Consider the following 17407-nt stretch of genomic DNA (forward strand, 5'->3'; position numbering starts at 1 on the left):
CTGCTGCCACTAGGAGGCTGACACTATGCACAAAAAAAGCTAGCTCCTCCTCCGCAGTGTACACCCCACCAACCGGCAGAGAATTCCTCAGTTAGTGAGAAAGCAGTAGGAGAAGTAACAGAATAGGTTGACAACATAAACAACTCAACTGTAACCATTCAACCAAAGTAAGAACAGGAGCTATAAAACATGGGAGGGTGCTGTGTCCCCCAATGAAGGCTCCGAGAAACAGATTTTACGGTAAGCAACCCAAAAATCCTGTTTTCTCGTTCGCCTTATTGGGGGACACAGAGACCTTGGGACGTCCCAAAGCAGTCCCTGGGGTGGGAAACAAACTTCCATCAGGCCAGCGGACTCACCACCGCGGCCTGCAGAATCCGTCTACCTAGGCTGGCGTCCGCCGAAGCGTAGGTGTGGACTCTGTAGAATTTCACAAACGTGTGAACCGATGACCATGTTGCAGCTTTGCAAAGCTGCAGTGCGGAAGCTCTGTGGCGCACCGCCCAGGAGGCACCCACTGCTCGAGTAGAGTGGGCCCTGATACCCGGAGGGGCTCCGCGACGCTTAACACGGTAGGCTTCCAGGATAGCCGATCTGATCCAGCGAGCAATGGTGGCTTTTGACGCCGGGTGACCTTTCCGCGCTCCATCAGGGATAATGAAAAGAGACTCTGTCTTTCGCAAGGAAGTCGTCCTAGACAGATAGACTCTTACCGCCCTAACCAGGTCCAGCTTGTTCAAGGACCGCTCTCGGGGATGAGTTGGATTCGGACAAAAGGACGGGAGCACGATATCCTCGTTGAGGTGAAACGAGGACACCACCTTCGGAAGGAACGAGGGCGGAGGCCGCAGAACTACCTTATCCTGGTGGAGAACCAGAAAGGGAGAGCGGCACGAAAGAGCTGCCAATTCCGACACGCGCCAGACGGAGGTGATGGCCACCAGTAAGGCTACCTTCCAAGAAAGGAGAGAAAGGGAAATATCCCTGAGGGGTTCAAAGGGCGGACCTTGCAGAACCTCAAGAACCAGATTAAGATCCCATGGATCCACGGGCGCCCGGTACGGCGGGACCGTGTGAGCCACGCCCTGAAGAAAGGTCTTAACCTGAGGACGGGAAGCCAACGTTTTCTGAAACAAAATGGACAGCGCCGAAACTTGACCCTTCAGGGAACTGAGGGCAAGTCCCGCATCCAATCCTGCCTGAAGAAACGCTAGGACTGAAGGGAGCGAAAAGGACATGGGCGCGACGTCATTGGTCTCACACCAAGTGAAATAGGCCTTCCAAGTACGGTAGTAAATCTTGGAAGATGATGGCTTTCTGGCTCGGATCATGGTCTGAATTACGTGGTCGGAAAATCCTGCTCGTTTCAGAACCTCGGTCTCAACAGCCACGCCGTTAAATTGAGCGGCCGAGAATTGGGGTGGCAAATCGAACCCTGAGACAGCAGATCTGTTCTGTCTGGAAGCTTCCAGGGGGCGTCCGCGAGAAGGTTGACAATGTCCGCGAACCAAGACCTTCTGGGCCAATTCGGGGCGATGAGAATGACCGGAAGTCCTTCTGCCTTGATCTTCTTCAACTGCTTGGGAAGAAGAGGCAGAGGAGGGAACAGGTAGGGAAGTTCGAACTGGGACCAAGGAACGGCCAGGGCGTCGGCGCCCACTGCCAGAGGGTCCCGAGACCTGGACACGAATTGTGGGACTTTCCTGTTGAGGCGAGACGCCATGAGGTCTACATCCGGGGTTCCCCACCGAAGGCAGAGCAGATGAAACACTTCCGGATGTATGGACCATTCTCCCGCCGCGAGACCCTCGCGGCTGAGAAAATCGGCGGCCCAGTTGTCTACGCCGGGAATGTGAACCGCGGAAATTGTCGGGACGGAAATCTCCGCCCAACGAAGAATCTTGGACACCTCGACCAGGGCTGAAACACTCCGTGTTCCCCCTTGGCGGTTGACATATGCCACCGCTGTGGCGTTGTCTGTCTGAATCCGTACCGGCAGTCCCTTGAGGAGCCTTTCCCAGTGGACCAGAGCAAGATGGATCGCTCGAATCTCCAGAACGTTGATCGGTAGCGCTGATTCCCGATCCGACCATCGACCCTGAACAGTGTGGTTGCGGAACACAGCACCCCAACCGAGGAGACTGGCATCTGTGGTTACTATCTGCCAGTGAATGGGAAGGAAGGATCGACCCGATAGAATGAGAGGTGACGACAACCACCAGTTGAGAGACCGCTTGATCCGGTAAGAAAGATGGACAGGGCGATCCAGGGACCGAGGCGACCTGTTCCATTTCGACAGAATGGCCTGCTGGAGAGGCCTGGCGTGAAATTGGGCAAAGGGAACTGCCTCTATCGCCGCGACCATCTTTCCCAGGACCCTCATGGCTGTACGGAGGGATGGGAATCGCGAGGTCTGCAGCGATCGTACTTCCTGCTGCAGAGAGAGAGAACCTTTTCTTGTGGGAGAAAGACCCTTGACCTACGAGTGTCGAACAGAAGACCTAGAAAGACCAGGCGTTGACGATCCACCCGAAATTGGAAAGAGTGTCCAGGACGATTGACAAACTTTGGTGAGCCTGTTGGAATGAGGGAGCCTTGATCAGAATATCGTCTAGGTACGGGAAAAGAACGAGGCCTCTGACTCTCAACAAAGCCATCAACGCAGCCATGATCTTCGTGAAGACTCTGGGAGCGGTGGCAAGACCGAAGGGAAGTGCGACAACCTGGTAGTGGTGCTGTCGAATCGCAAAGCGCAGGAACTTCTGATGTCCGGAGAAAATTGGAACATGTAAATAGGCATCTTGGATGTCTATTGAGCACATGAATTCCTGCTCCTCCATGGAGGCGATGACCGAGCGAAGCGACTCCATGCGGAAGTGGCGAAGGCGGACCCTCTTGTTGAGCAGCTTGAGATCCAAGATGGGTCGAACTGCGCCGTCTTTTTTCGGCACTACAAACAGGTTCGAGTAGAACTCCGTGAAGCGCTCCGATTCGGGAACGGGCACAATCACCCCGGAACTGAGGAGAGCGGCGATAGCTGTAGAGAACCCCGGGATCAAGGTTGGATCCTTTGGAGGCCGGGATTCGAAGAAACGATCCCGTGGGAGAGAGACGAACTCTATCTTGTATCCTGAGGATACGACCTCCCTGACCCAGGCGTCCTCCACGGCGGCCAGCCAAACGTCCCTGAAGGAAAGAAGTCGACCTCCCAATTGGAAAGGCCCTTCGCGTGCCCGATGATAGTCAAGCTGAAGTAGACCGTCCAGATCTAGATCTGGACGGTCTGCCCTGGGAGGAGTGGGGTCGCCAGGAAGGAGTGGGTCTGAAGGAAACTTTCCTTCTCTCCTGGCGAGCCTGCGGTCTCTGTTGGCTGGAGGAGTTGTCCGCCGTATTGAAACGGCGGAAAGTCCGAAAGGGTCGAAACTGACGCCTTAGTGGGGGTCTGCGAGGCTTGGACTGAGGGAGGAGTGAACTCGTGCCTCCGGTGGCTTCCTTAATAATCTGGTCCAATTGGGACCCAAAGAGGCGCACCCCCTGAAAAGGCAGGTTAGTGAGGGACTTTTTAGAAGACAAGTCCGCTTGCCATGCCTTTAGCCAAAGTGTACGTCGAATTGCAATAACGTTGCTTGACGCCTGAACTGCACAGGATGCAGCGTCCAAGGAAGCGGAGAGAAGATAGTCCCCAGCATGGGAGATCTGATTGGCGAGATTGGCCAAATGCTCCGGTTGCGCCATATCTAAGATGCCCTGCCGAAGGTCGTCTGCCCACGTGGCTAAGGTCTTTGCTGTCCAGGATGAAGCAAAGATTGGACACACCGCCGCTGAAGCCGCTTCAAAGGCAGACTTCGCCAGGGATTCTATAATCCTGTCATTAGAATCCTTTAGGGACGCCACGCCTGAAAGCGGGAGAACCGTGTTATTGGATAGCCTGGACACGGGCGGATCGACCGAGGGAGAGGCCGACCAGTTGTCCGTGAGCTCCTTAGCAAATGGGTAGAGTATGCCGAGACGTTTTCCTCTTTGAAAGCGTCTGGTCGGATCCTCTCTTTCCTTGGTAAAAATTTTCCCAAACTGGGAATGGAAAGGAAAAACCCTGGAGGGAGTTTCTGCCCGTCTGAACGAAACCTCCTGATCTGAGGATTTCGCAGGGGAGTCAGCAATATCGAAGGTATGATGGATCGCAGCAATGAGGTCCTGCACTGTGACCTTCATGCTTGCATCCTGGTCTGAATCCAGCTCTAAAATCCCCTCAGATGACCTGTCCGAAAGCGCTTCCCCTGACTCGGGAGAGGAGGCCCGAGAGGGAGACTGGTGAGAAGGGCTATGCGGTGAGATGGGACTAGGAGAGGATTCCGGCTGGGAATCTTGCCTGGGTCTTTTGCGACTACCGCTGGCTGATTCAGATGGAACAATTTGGGACCTGCTTGGCCCTGCTGAAGAGTCCAGGGGCAACTTATCAAGAACGGCCACCAGGGACTGAGACACCCTGGTGAGGTCTGCCACTGATTGAGATAGCGAGGAGGCCCAGCCAGGCATGGGGGGCTCACTCTCACCTGGGGCCGCAGATGGCTCCTGGACGGCGTCAGGCTGAATTGGATTGCTACAATCCAGGCAGAGGGGAGTGGACTGGCCTGAGGGAAGTTTGCGATTGCACGAAGAACATGCAAAGTACTTGACTAAAGTGCAGGGGGGCGGTAGAGAGGGTACGATCAGACTTAGACATAGTGAAAAGCTGAGGTAATGCCGGAAGGTTGGGGGACAGAGGGCAGAGAAGGGTCAGTCTGCAGTGCAGAGCTACTCACGGTCCGGTGTCCCCAGAAGCGATGCTCTGCGACCTGTCAGTGGATGCAGGTCAGAGCGAAATCCGGCCGACAGACCTCCTGAAAAAACCAGCTGGAAAAGATGCTGTCCAGTGAGGAGCTGGTGCCCGGCTAACAGGCTGGGAAAATGGCGCCGTCCTGAGAAAAAGCGTGCCTTAGGAGAGGAGGGAGGGCGGAGCACCTCGCAGGGTTAAAATTCACCGCCCTCTAGCCAATAGCAGGCTGGGCAGGTGAAGGACAGGAGGTGGGAGGGCCTGGGAAGAGCGGGAGAGACGCCCGCTTAGAAGAAAAGGGCGGGGGGCGTGGCCGCGACGCAGCGGTAGGCCCGAACTGAAGCCGGGGCCTAAATTAGTTGCGGCGGCCGCCTGTCAGCAGGGGGTCGGCGCGGAGGTCCGAAAAAGTGGAACGCCGCAGTCGCAAGTCGCTCCCAATGGGAAAAAACCCTGTGCTCCCTGTACCCAGAAAGGGGGGAGGGAAGGGGGGGGGATGCCCAGCAACATTGAGCTGCCTATAGCCTTGTGGCGACTGCGAGCGACCGCAGCGCCTACCCCTGTGACCATTGAAGAGGTGACCGTCGGGAATGGGCAGCAGGTAAATAAATATGAAGCCGGGGCCTAATACTCACCTATCCACGATCCGTTACCTGTCTGAAGAAGTCTTGCGTCTCATCCAACCGACAGGCTCTGGTAGGCGAGTGGGAGGGAGACTGGCGACAAGGACCCCTGGAGTCGCTGGCACGTCTTGGTGTCGGCGTCCGTCTGGCTGGTCCTGCCGCGGAGAACTGCAAGGATACGGGGTGGCAGTACACGCCGTACTTGCAGACTCCATGTGGGAGTACAGATGTGACTTTTCACTCTGTATCCCTCCGTAGAACCTGAAAAGGAACGACGCACGACGAGGTAGATATGGGTCTAATAAAAGACCCGTGTCCACCTCCTACTGACACTAAACTAAACTGAGGAATTCTCTGCCGGTCGGTGGGGTGTACACTGCGGAGGAGGAGCTATCTTTTTTTGTACATAGTGTCAGCCTCCTAGTGGCAGCAGCATACACCCAAGGTCTCTGTGTCCCCCAATAAGGCGAACGAGAAACTAGGAGTGTGAAAGGGGTGATCTGATACCTTCAAATTTCCTTTATAAACATCTGTTTTTACAACCTGAGCACGTTTGTCATTTGCTTTATTATAACATTTGCTGGCATTCTCCTAATCCTGCTTATCCCTATATCTGTTATTTTACTTCACTTCCTGAGATGTCTTGAGAAGTCACAGGAGGCTGGAGCTGCATTCACTTCCCTGGCAACATTTATCGCCCCTCCTAAAACAGGACGTCATCAGGGGCGGGGCACTGAGGTGTCTTTCATTACTGTTGAAGAAGTCCTGAATTCATGGCAGTGACAAAAGCTGCAGGAGAAGTGACGGAACTCTGCTTCTGTCCCCATCGCTGCAGCTTGTTACTGTGGAAGAAGTTGTCATCAAAGGATGGAGATATAAGCAGGGTGAGTGACAGCAACACCATCCCACAGCTTCTGTCACCACCCTCAAATAAAATGTCATTTAAGAAGCGGTTCTGCTGTTACTCACCCTGCTTCTATCTCCTCCCCGATTATGTTTTATCAGTAAGACGCTTTGGTGGCGGGGGCAGAAGGAGGGAGGCAGCACCTCTGTCACTTCTCGCAAAGCTTCAGTCAACGCCAAGGACTCAGGACATCTTCAGAAGTCAGCGGTGACAGAAACCATTTTAAGTGACAACAGATGATGTTCTGAAGCTGCAGGTATGTGACTACAGCCCCGGCCTCCTGTGGTGTTTCCTCAAATAAAACATCACAGAAAGTGAAGAAAGAAAACACCTTTAGCTCTATTGAGAGAATAGCAAGATATTTTATAATAAAGTAAAATTACATAAAGCTTAGGGTGTAAAAATATATATGAAAGGTATCGGGCCAGCTTTACCTACAGCTCCCGGGTATTCTGCTTACAATTTCATTCTGCTGTCACACTGCGATTAGTTCTTATAGCAAATATAAGTCTCTGTTACCGCAGCGCAATGGTTAACATTGAGTAAGAAATGATGACAGCTATGATGGATCCGATTCCCAGCAGATCCTGACCTCTCCCTGTGATTTATGATGGGTTCTGTCAGGTTTCCGCTTATGTTTAATGGTAGCGATAGAGCTGCACGCTGCAATATCCTTGCGGTCAAAAATGCTGGAATCCTTGATGGAAGCCCAACTGGAAAACTAAGACTAATGAAACTGGGTCAGGGTAACTGGAGAACGTTCAAAAGTTTTAGTAAAAGCTTTTTTTTTTAGGGTTCAGCTTGGGTAAGAAAAAAAATACCCAAAAATACTACCCAATCTGATCACTAGGAGATCCCGTTTTGACACCGCCTGGTCCACTGACAGGCTCCACTACTTGCTGAAGCAAAGATGTCCCAATAACTGGTTGCAGCGGTAACCAGTGAATGACTGCAGCGGTCACATGTCAGAACGTCATAAGAGCAGCAAATAGAAGTGATAGAAGTGATTGGAGGGGCACTGAGCAGGGACAGAACTGATCAGAGATGAGAGTATTTTTAGGAGAGCACTAATGTGAAGTAGATGTTAGGGAGGTCAGGCCTGGATCTGACCGAGAGAAGTGTCATGGAGACCAGACGAAGGTCATAGACAACAGGGTCCCCAGCAGCGCAGAGAATTTCAGAGCATGCCTCCTGGGCCCACTGTAGCTTACAGTTTTGGGAATTGTCCCTGGTTGACCTTAGCAAACGTCCAGTCTGTGATGGCCAATATTCCTGTGTGTGCAGAAAATGATTGAGTAAATGATCAGCGGGAAGTGGCAGATACCAAATAATCCTTTTCCTCAGGTCCCAGGTGAGAGCCAGGAGCAGAGATTAGCTAAGAGAATACATTTCCATTTTTCCCTCTGGTTAAGAAGATGATCCCAGAAGAAATCGGTTTACAAACCGGAAACTGCTGCAAACGCTGCTCTAAAAAGCTGCATTATCATACATCTCATAATGTAATATTTTGCAAAAGGGGCACAAAACCAACATTAAGTTGGCTCCACTTCCCGGTTGCATAAAGACAACCACCAATTATGCCCATTTAGGGGGGCTCTGGACCCCCGCTCAAGGGCAGATCCAGGTGCTGCTTTGCTCCCGATCCGGCCAACCCCGAGCGTCTGTACGTGACGTGGTCAGCCATTCTTGTGATTGATAACGAGGTGGACGAGCACGCGCCATAACACTTCAGTACAAGATGCCACTAGTTTTCACAGACATTAAAGTGGTTCCCACCTTCAGAAATGGGTATTGTCACATAGATCTCGTACATACAAGAAAGGTAGTAATTTATTGCTCATTAAAATTTTCATCCGTTCTTGAGATATTAACAGGTTTGTTTTGTTCAAAGCTGATTGCCTTGGAGACCGACCACCGCTTCTAGAAAGCAGAACATGAGCAGGTGTTACAAGTTTTTTCCATTGCTCTGAAGCTAGCCAGGATCGATGGAGTGCCCTGTAAACTCTTAATCCCGGCCACCTTCAGCACAGCGCTTACAAGCTAGACAGCAGCGGTGGTCGGTCTCCTAGGCAAAGAGCTGTAAACAAAAAAAAGTGTTACTATCTCGCTGCTGTTAACCATTTAATCATTTGTCAATTTCCATCAGCAGCGTTTAGAAGGAATGGTCGCTGGTCCTCGTGCATATTGGCTCCTATCAGCCACACGTAATGGGATCGAAGGGTTCCCGTGGCTGCTGCAGGCCCCCCCATCACTGCAACCTTGGCACTCCTATACAGGTCAGCCAGAGTGTGAGCTTCATAGGAGAAAGATTTACACTGTATACTGCAATATTAACATAAGTGAACAGATGACCGCGGGTTCACGTGTCAAAAGAGGACTAAAAAATAAAAAGTATAAAAAAAAAAAAAAAAAAAAAAATTTTTTTAAATAAATGCAAAAATAAAAAATAAATCCTCTCCTCCTTTTTCCCCTATTAAAAAAAAGAAAAGAAATATACATATCTGATATAGCTGTGTTCGAAAAAGTCCAGTCTCTCGGAATATAAAATTAATTAACCGGAACAGTAAATGCCGTAAAGAAAACATGTAATAAAATGTCAGAATTGGGTTTAATCGGTCACCTTCTCTCCATAAAAAAATAAATAAAAAAAAGAATAAAAACCTCTTACGTACGGGCTCGCGGAGACGACCGTATTTCCAGTCTCACTCACACTCAGACCACTATTATTCTATAGGGTCGGCTCTTGTGTCGTTTTTATTTTTGCTGTGCTCACTTACCTTTTTTTTCACCAGGACTCTTACATAGCTGGGTTGAATGTCGACATTAACAAGAGAGGTGTCCAGGTGTCTGTAAGAAAGCAGAAATATTATTCTATTGTGAACACCTAATACCATAAAATGGATGCAAAATACCCTCAAATTTGTATCTCATGCACAGAAATGTACAGCGTATCCTGCAGCACCGCCTGTGCTATATCCACGTATCAATACAAGTTTATTTCTGAGGCATTCTGTATAAAAACATCAGTCTAAAAAGCACCGAGATATTGTAACCTTATAATATACTTTAGATAGACGTATACGCTGCTCAAAAAATGAAGGGAACACTAAAATACCACATCCTAGATATCACTAAGTGAAATATTCCAGATGCAAATCTTTATTCATTGCATAGTGGCATGCGTTGGGAACAAAACGTAACAATTATCAATGTAAATAAAAAATTAATATCCCGTGGAGGTTTGGATTTGGAATGATACTCAAAATCAAAGTGGAAAATCAAATTACAGGCTGATCCAGCTTCAGTGGAAATGCCCCAAGAAAAGGAAATGATGCTCAGCAGTGTGTGTGTGGCCTCCACGTTCCTGTATGACCTTACAACGCCTGGGCATGCTCCTGATGAGGCGGCGGATGTTCTCCTGAGGGATCTTCTCCCACATCTGGATTAAAGCATCAGTCAACTCCAGGACAATCTGTGATGCAATGTGGCATTGGTGGATGGAGCGAGACATGATGTCCCAGATGTGCTTGATTGGATTCAGATCTGGGGAACGGGCGGGCCAGTCTATAGCATCAACGCCTTCTTCATGCAGGAATTGTTTACACACTTCAGCCACATGAGGCCTAGCACTGTCATGCATCAGAAGGAACCCAGGGCCCTCTGCACCTGCATATGGTCTCACAATGGGTCTGAGGATCTCATCTTAATGGAAGTCAGTATCTCTGGCTAGCACATGGAGGGCTGTGCAGCTGTAAGCACAACACCTACTCGTGGACGTCGGGCCCTCATACCACCTTCATGAAGTCTGTTTCTGACAATCTGAGCAGGCAAATAGATGTTGTTGGTCATTTTGCAGGACTCTGGCACCGCTCCTCCTTGCACAAAGGAGTAGGTAGTGGTCCTGCTGCTGGGTTGTTGCCCTCCTACGGTCCTCCCTATGTGTCCTGGTGTACTGGCCTGTCTCTTGGTATCTGCTCCATGCTCTGGATCCTGTACTGACAGACACAGATACCCTTCTTGCCACAGCTCGCATTGATGTGCCACCCTGGATAAGCTACACTACCTGAGCAACTTCTGTGGGTTGTAGACACCGTCTCATGCTACTGTACAGCACCTCTAGAGGTGAGAACAATGACAAAATGCAAAAGAGACCAAAACAACAGCCAAAAAAGGTGAGAACAGAGAAATGATCTGTGGTCACCCCATGCAGAACCAGTGTTGCTTCATAACTGGACGGGTTGATTTCACAGAATTGTGAATGACTTGGAGTTAGATTGTAATGCTTAAGGGTTCTTTTTTTTGAACAGCGTATATGTATATATTCTTCTAGGGAAGCATATCTCCATGTGTACATCAGCCTACAGAAGCTGTTTATAGACGTTTTTTAGTGCAGAATTATGGCACTGAGTTTGCACCTCAAAATCTGTAAAAAGTATGTAGAATCCTGGACATGCACACACGTCATACCTGTAGATGCCGAGATCCAAGATGTACTGATTGTTCTCCTCATCGTCAACCAAGGAGAAATCCAACCTTAATATGAGTGCGCCAATAATTAATATAAGGAGGAAGCACAATCATCATACACTAATTACATCTACAGCTACTACTATAATACTGCTCCTATGTACAAGAATATAACTACTATAATACTGCTCCTATGTACAAGAATATAACTACTATAATACTGCTCCTATGTACAAGAATATAACTACTATAATACTGCTCCTATGTACAAGACTATAACTACTATAATACAGCCCCTATGTACAAGAATATAACTACTATAATACTGCCCCCTATGTACAAGAATATAACTACTATAATACTGCTCCTATGTACAAGAATATAACTACTATAATACTGCCCCTATGTACAAGAATATAACTACTATAATACTGCCCCTATGTACAAGAATATAACTACTATAATACTGCCCCTATATACAAGAATATAACTAATATAATACTGCCCCTATGTACAAGAATATAACTACTATAATACTGCCCCTATGTACAAGAATATAACTACTATAATACTGCCCCTATATACAAGTATATAACTACTATAATACTGCCCCTATGTACAAGAATATAACTACTATAATACTGCCCCTATGTACAAGAATATAACTACTATACTACTGTCTCCAACGTGCACGATTAACCTAACTTACTTGGTAGCACAGTAATAATCATTTACTATGGGTTAGGTGATAATAAGTGACAAGTATTATATGTACAGAAAGTATAAATATTGTCTATTAATTAGCGCTCTACGTACTGTATCCGTGGTGTATTGCAGTATATAAACTTGCCAAATGTTCTTTCCTGTTTGCATGGAAAAGTAACTTCATATGACGCGGCAGAGACTTTAATTTCTCATCAGTGTTTACAATGAATGATAATTCCCCGGTTGCCTGGTTCCAGGACGTGGCTATAATTAACGGGGAATCTCAGGGAGGCACGAGCCGCCGCGCAGTTTTACAGATCTGTCAAATGTGTTTTTGTATGGAAGATTGTGGATGTGACTCGGAGCACAACAGGCGGTTATTAAAAGCTGCTCACGAAGTTCATTCACTGTGTGTTTGGCTAGTCACTTACTTGGGTTCGTTAACATTCAGAGCTCGTCCGTCCTCTGTGATCAGCGTCCTCGGAGGTTTTACTTTCTCTTTGTCTTCACTGAAGCAAAAAACGAGAGAGAAAGAAACAGTCATTCTCTGCCTGGGATTCCATATTACTGAGAATATAGGCGCACATTTTTCACTGCTGCGTCCATTGCAGAGCATCATAGAGCATCGCAGCTATGATAGAGAGGCGTCAGCACATACAGAGCATCGCAGCTATAACAGAAAGGAGTCAGCACACACATAGCATCGCAGCTATAACAGAAAGGAGTCAGCACACGCAGAGCATCGCAGCTATGATAGAAAGGGGTCAGGACACAGAGCATCGCAGCTATGATAGAAAGGGGTCAGCACACTCAGAACATCGCAGCTGTGATAGAAAGGGGTCAGGACACACAGGTATGATAGAAAGGTGTCAGAACACATAGCATTGCAGCTATAACAGAAAGGAGTCAGCACACGCAGAGCATCGCAGCTATGATAGAGAGGCGTCCGCACACACATAGCATCGCAGCTATGATAGAAAGGTGTCAGGACACAGAGCATCGCAGCTATGATAGAAAGGGGTCAGCACACGCAGAACATTGCAGCTATAATAGAAAGGGGTCAGCACACACAGAGCATCGCAGCTATGATAGAAAGGTGTCAGGACACGCAGAGCATGAAAGCTATGATAGAAAGGGGCCAAAACACACAGAGCAATGTAGCTATGATAGAAAGGTGTGAGGACACAGAGCATCGCAACTATGATAGAAAGGAGTCAGCACACGCAGAACATTGCAGCTATGATAGAAAGGTGTCAGGACACGCAGAGCATCAAAGCTATGATAGAAAAGGGCTAAAACACACAGAGCATCGTAGCTATGATAGAAAGGTGTGAGGACACATAGCATCGCAACTATGATAGAAAGGGGTCAGCACATGCAGAAAATCTCAGCTATGATAGAAATGGGTCAGGACACACACAACATTGCAGGTATGATAGAAAGGTGTTAGGACTAGAGATAAGCAAACATCGTCGGCTCCCTTCTTATTTGGCAAGCTATAGTGCTTACTGAAGAATCTGCATCAGGAACCCGGATACCTGAAGTGCTCTCGATGATCAGTTGTTAGGTGCCGCAGTTTCATGTGTCGTGGCTGTGTGACAATCACATCACATGCATGGAGAGCCTGTTTGTTGGGCTGATCATCGGGAGCGCTCCAGGTATCCGGGTTCTTGATGTGACTCCTTTGGTAAGCGCTCTAAATGCCAAATAAGGAGGGAGCCAATGATGTTCGCTCATCTCTAATTATTACACACAGAACATCACAGCTATGATAGAAAGGTGTCAGGACATGCAGAGCATCACAGCTTGATAAAAAGGAGTCAGCTCACAGAGTATCGTAGCTATGAAAAATAGGTGTCAGGAGACGCATAGCATCACAGCTATTATAGAATGGTGTCAGGAGACGCAGAGCATTGCAGCTATGATAGAAAGGTGTCAGGAGAAGTAGAGCATCACAGCTATGATAGCATGGTGTCAGGAGAGGTAGAGCATCACAGCTACGATAGAAAATGTCAGGAGACGCAGAGCATTACAGCTATGATTGAAAGGTGTCAGGAGACATAGAGAATTGGAGCTATGAAAGGAGATAGCACATACAGAGAATCCCAACAGCTAACATAAGAAAAAATTAAAAAAAAAAAAAAAAACTTACATATGAACGATAAACTCACCAAATCCTGACTGATGCACTAGCAGGATGCATCAGGCCTCCATTGAAAAAGGCTAAGGGCAGCACAGGTGCAATCCACTGATGAAGACAGCCAGTATCCAAAAGAAAAAGAGGGGCTGGCTGCCCAGTTGTAAAAATTCACACAGATAAGGCTTGCATAGGACATCAGTCACACAGTGTGGGGCAAAGTGTCTGAACAGCCTATTGATCACACCCATAGTATTAGCAGGCGGGCTGTTCTGCACTATATATATGCATCACACAGAAAAAACCAAGCCAACATAAAGAGGCCCAGCTGCATCCTGCAAAAATGATAAAAAGTGCAAAAAAGATAAAAATACATGGGATATTAGTTACCATTTTGGCCAAGACAGATAAGCTCGCAGTCGAAACATCAAGGATCCCCAGATTTTGCGAGTCCCTAACACATGCAGAGAATCCCAACTATTACAGGAAGGTGAAAAACCCAAATAAAGACCAAAAAAAGTTTAGGCACACTTCCAAAATAAGTGAATAAACCAAAAAGAAGGGAAGTACAGAACCCAGAGAAAAATAGAATAATTTTATTGAGATATAAATTATACTAAAAGGGTAGAGTTTGAAAATATTCAAACAAGGGAACATAGAACAAGGCAGAGTGAACTCCAAGCAATCTACACCATGAGTAGCCAATCAATACAGGTGAAAATGATTACAGAATCCATAAACAGCCACATGCAATATAATAGATAACAATATACATCCAGTGTATGGATACAAAAAAGTCAAAGCACTTGTGGCAGCAAATAAAAAAATCATATACAGTTGTGGCCAAAAGTATTGACACCCCTGCAATTTTGTCAGATAATACTCAGTTTCTTCCTGAAAATGATTGCAATCACAAATTCTTTGTTATTATTATTATCTTCATTTAATTTGTCTTAAATGAAAAAACACAAAAAGAATTGTCCAAAAGCCAAATTGGATATAATTCCACACCAAACATACAAAAGAGGGTGGACAAAAGTATTGGCACTGTTCGAAAAATCATGTGATGCTTCTCTAATTTGTGTAATTACCAGCACCTGTAACTTACCTGTGGCACCTAACAGGTGTTGGCAATAACTAAATCACACTTGCAGCCAGTTGACATGGATTAAAGTTGACTCAACCTCTGTCCTGTGTCCTTGTGTGTACCACATTGGGCATGGAGAAAAGAAAGAAGACCAAAGAACTGTCTGAGGACTTGAGAAACCAAATTGTAAGGAAGCATGAGCAATCTCAAGGCTACAAGTCTATCTCCAAAGACCTGAATGTTCCTGTGTCTAACGTGCGCAGTGTCATCAAGAAGTGTAAAGCCCATGGCACTGTGGCTAACCACCCTAGATGTGGACGGAAAAGAAAAATTGACAAGAGATTTCAACGCAAGATTGTGCGGATGTTGGATAAAGAACCTCGACTAACATCCAAACAACTTCAAGCTGCCCTGCAGTCCGAGAGTACAACAGTGTCAACCCGTACTATCCGTCGGCGTCTGAATGAAAAGGGACTGTATGGTAGGAGACCCAGGAAGACTCCACTTATTATCCTGAGACATAAAAAAGCCAGGCTGGAGTTTGCCAAAACTTACCTGAAAAAGCCTAAAATGTTTTGGAAGAATGTTCTCTGGTCAGATGAGACAAAAGTAGAGCTTTTTGGGCAAAGGCATCAACATAGAGTTTACAGGAGAAAAAAAGAGGAATTCAAAGAAAAAAAACACGGTCCCTACAGTCAAACATGGCGGAGGTTCCCTGATGTTTTGGGGTTGCTTTGCTGCCTCTGGCACTGGACTGCTTGACCGTGTGCATGGCATTATGAAGTCTGAAGACTACCAACAAATTTTGCAGCATAATGTAGGGCCCAGTGTGAGAAAGCTGGGTCTCCCTCAGAGGTCATGGGTCTTCCAGCAGGACAATGACCCAAAACACACTTCAAAAAGCACTAGAAAATGGTTTGAGAGAAAGCACTGGAGACTTCTAGGGTGGCCAGCAATGAGTCCAGACCTGAATCCCATAGAACACCTGTGGAGAGATCTAAAAATGGCAGTTTGGAGAAGACACCCTTCTAATATCAGGGACCTGGAGCAGTTTGCCAAAGAAGAATGGTCTAAAATTCCAGCAGAGCATTGTAAGAAACTCATTGATGGTTACCGAAAGCGGGTGTCAATACTTTTGGCCACAACTGTAGATAGGTACACCAGCAGGCACTGAGATGATGAAGTGGATATGTACAAGGACCACAGTGTGGCAAATAAAGGGTCAAGAAAGGAATAATCCTACAAAGGATGGAAGTAAAATGTGCTAAAGTACAAGTGCAAAGCAACTAGAGACATCCAAGTACAACATGACCCTTGCAACAACAGAGTCCAATGTCATGTACAGAGAAATTATTACAGTGCTGCCAGTACCTGTAGCGTGGAGGTTGCTGTAGGAGGAAAAAACCCTGACATGCGTTTCGCTTGTCTCTTCTTTTTAAGGGGCCTTTAATGAGAAAGGGTCAGCTCACACCAAGCATCGTAGCTGATAGAAAGGGGTCAGCACACACAGAGCATCGCAGCTATGATAGAAAGGGGTCAGCATACGCAGAGCATCGCAGCTATGACAGAAAGGTCTCAGCACAAGCCGAGCATCACATCTATGATAGAAAGGGGTCAGCACACAAAGAGCATTATTGCTATGCTAGAAAGGGGACAGCACACACAGAGCATTGCAGCTATGATAGAAAGGGGTCAGCACACACAGAACATCGCAGCTATGATAAAAAAAGGTCAGGACACACAGAGCATCACAGCTATGATAGAAAGGTGTCAGCACACACGGAGCATTGTTGCTATGCTAGAAATGGGTCAGCACATGCAGAGCATCGCTGCTATGATAACAAAAAAAGGTCAGAACACACAGAGCATCACAGTTATGAAAGAATGGTGTCAGGACATGCAGAGCATCGCAGCTATGACAGAAAGGTCTCAGCACAAGCCGAGCATCACATCTATGATAGAAAGGGGTCAGCACACAAAGAGCATTGTTGCTATGCTAGAAAGGGGACAGCACACACAGAGCATTGCAGCTATGATAGAAAGGGGTCAGCACACACAGAACATCGCAGCTATGATAAAAAAAGGTCAGGACACACAGAGCATCACGGTTAAGATAGAATGGTGTCAGGACACGCAGAGCATCACAGCTATGATAGAAAGGTGTCAGTACACGCTGAGCATTGCAGCTATGCTAGAAAGTGGTCAGGACACGCAGAGCATTGCAGCTATGATAGAAATGGGTCAGCACACACGGAGCATTGTTGCTATGCTAGAAATGGGCACTAATCAGAAAAAAATCCATAAAAAAATCATTTGAAAGGTAACTCACCAAACCCTGACTGATGCACTGGCAGGACGCAGCAGAACCCCATTGATAAAGGTTTAGGCAGCACAGGTGCATTCCACTGATGAGGACAGCCAGTAACCATTTGTGGTCCGGCTGCCCAGTGGAAATGCACACAGATGAGGCTTGCATTTTTTATGGATTTTTTTCTGATTAGTGTTTGTTTATATTTAGTGTTAGGGACTCACAATATCTGGGGACCCTTGACGTTGGGTTGTGAGCTTATCTGCTTTGGCCAAAATAGTAACCAATACCCCATATCTATCTATCTTTTTTGCACTTTTCAGCAGGACGCAGCCGGAACCCTTTATATTTGGCTTGGTTCCTTGT

The 17407-nt window shown here is 47.2% G+C and overlaps 1 protein-coding gene across 1 annotated transcript in view; it reads right to left on the bottom strand.

Moving 5' to 3' along the window:
* The window catches only part of DNAAF11 (dynein axonemal assembly factor 11), a 61419-nt gene that overhangs the window by 19176 nt on the left and 24836 nt on the right, over positions 1-17407 (bottom strand). The window contains exons 7-9 of the mRNA XM_073590352.1: positions 11941-12018; positions 10805-10870; positions 9115-9184 (exon numbers count right to left, since the gene is read on the bottom strand). Coding sequence (XP_073446453.1) covers positions 9115-9184; positions 10805-10870; positions 11941-12018 — 214 coding nt within the window. The remainder of the gene's footprint in view (positions 1-9114; positions 9185-10804; positions 10871-11940; positions 12019-17407) is intronic.

This window comes from Dendrobates tinctorius, unplaced genomic scaffold, assembly GCF_039654945.1.
Source record: "Dendrobates tinctorius isolate UK_male_01 unplaced genomic scaffold, ASM3965494v1 ptg000116l, whole genome shotgun sequence".
Classification (NCBI taxonomy): Eukaryota; Metazoa; Chordata; class Amphibia; order Anura; family Dendrobatidae; genus Dendrobates; species Dendrobates tinctorius.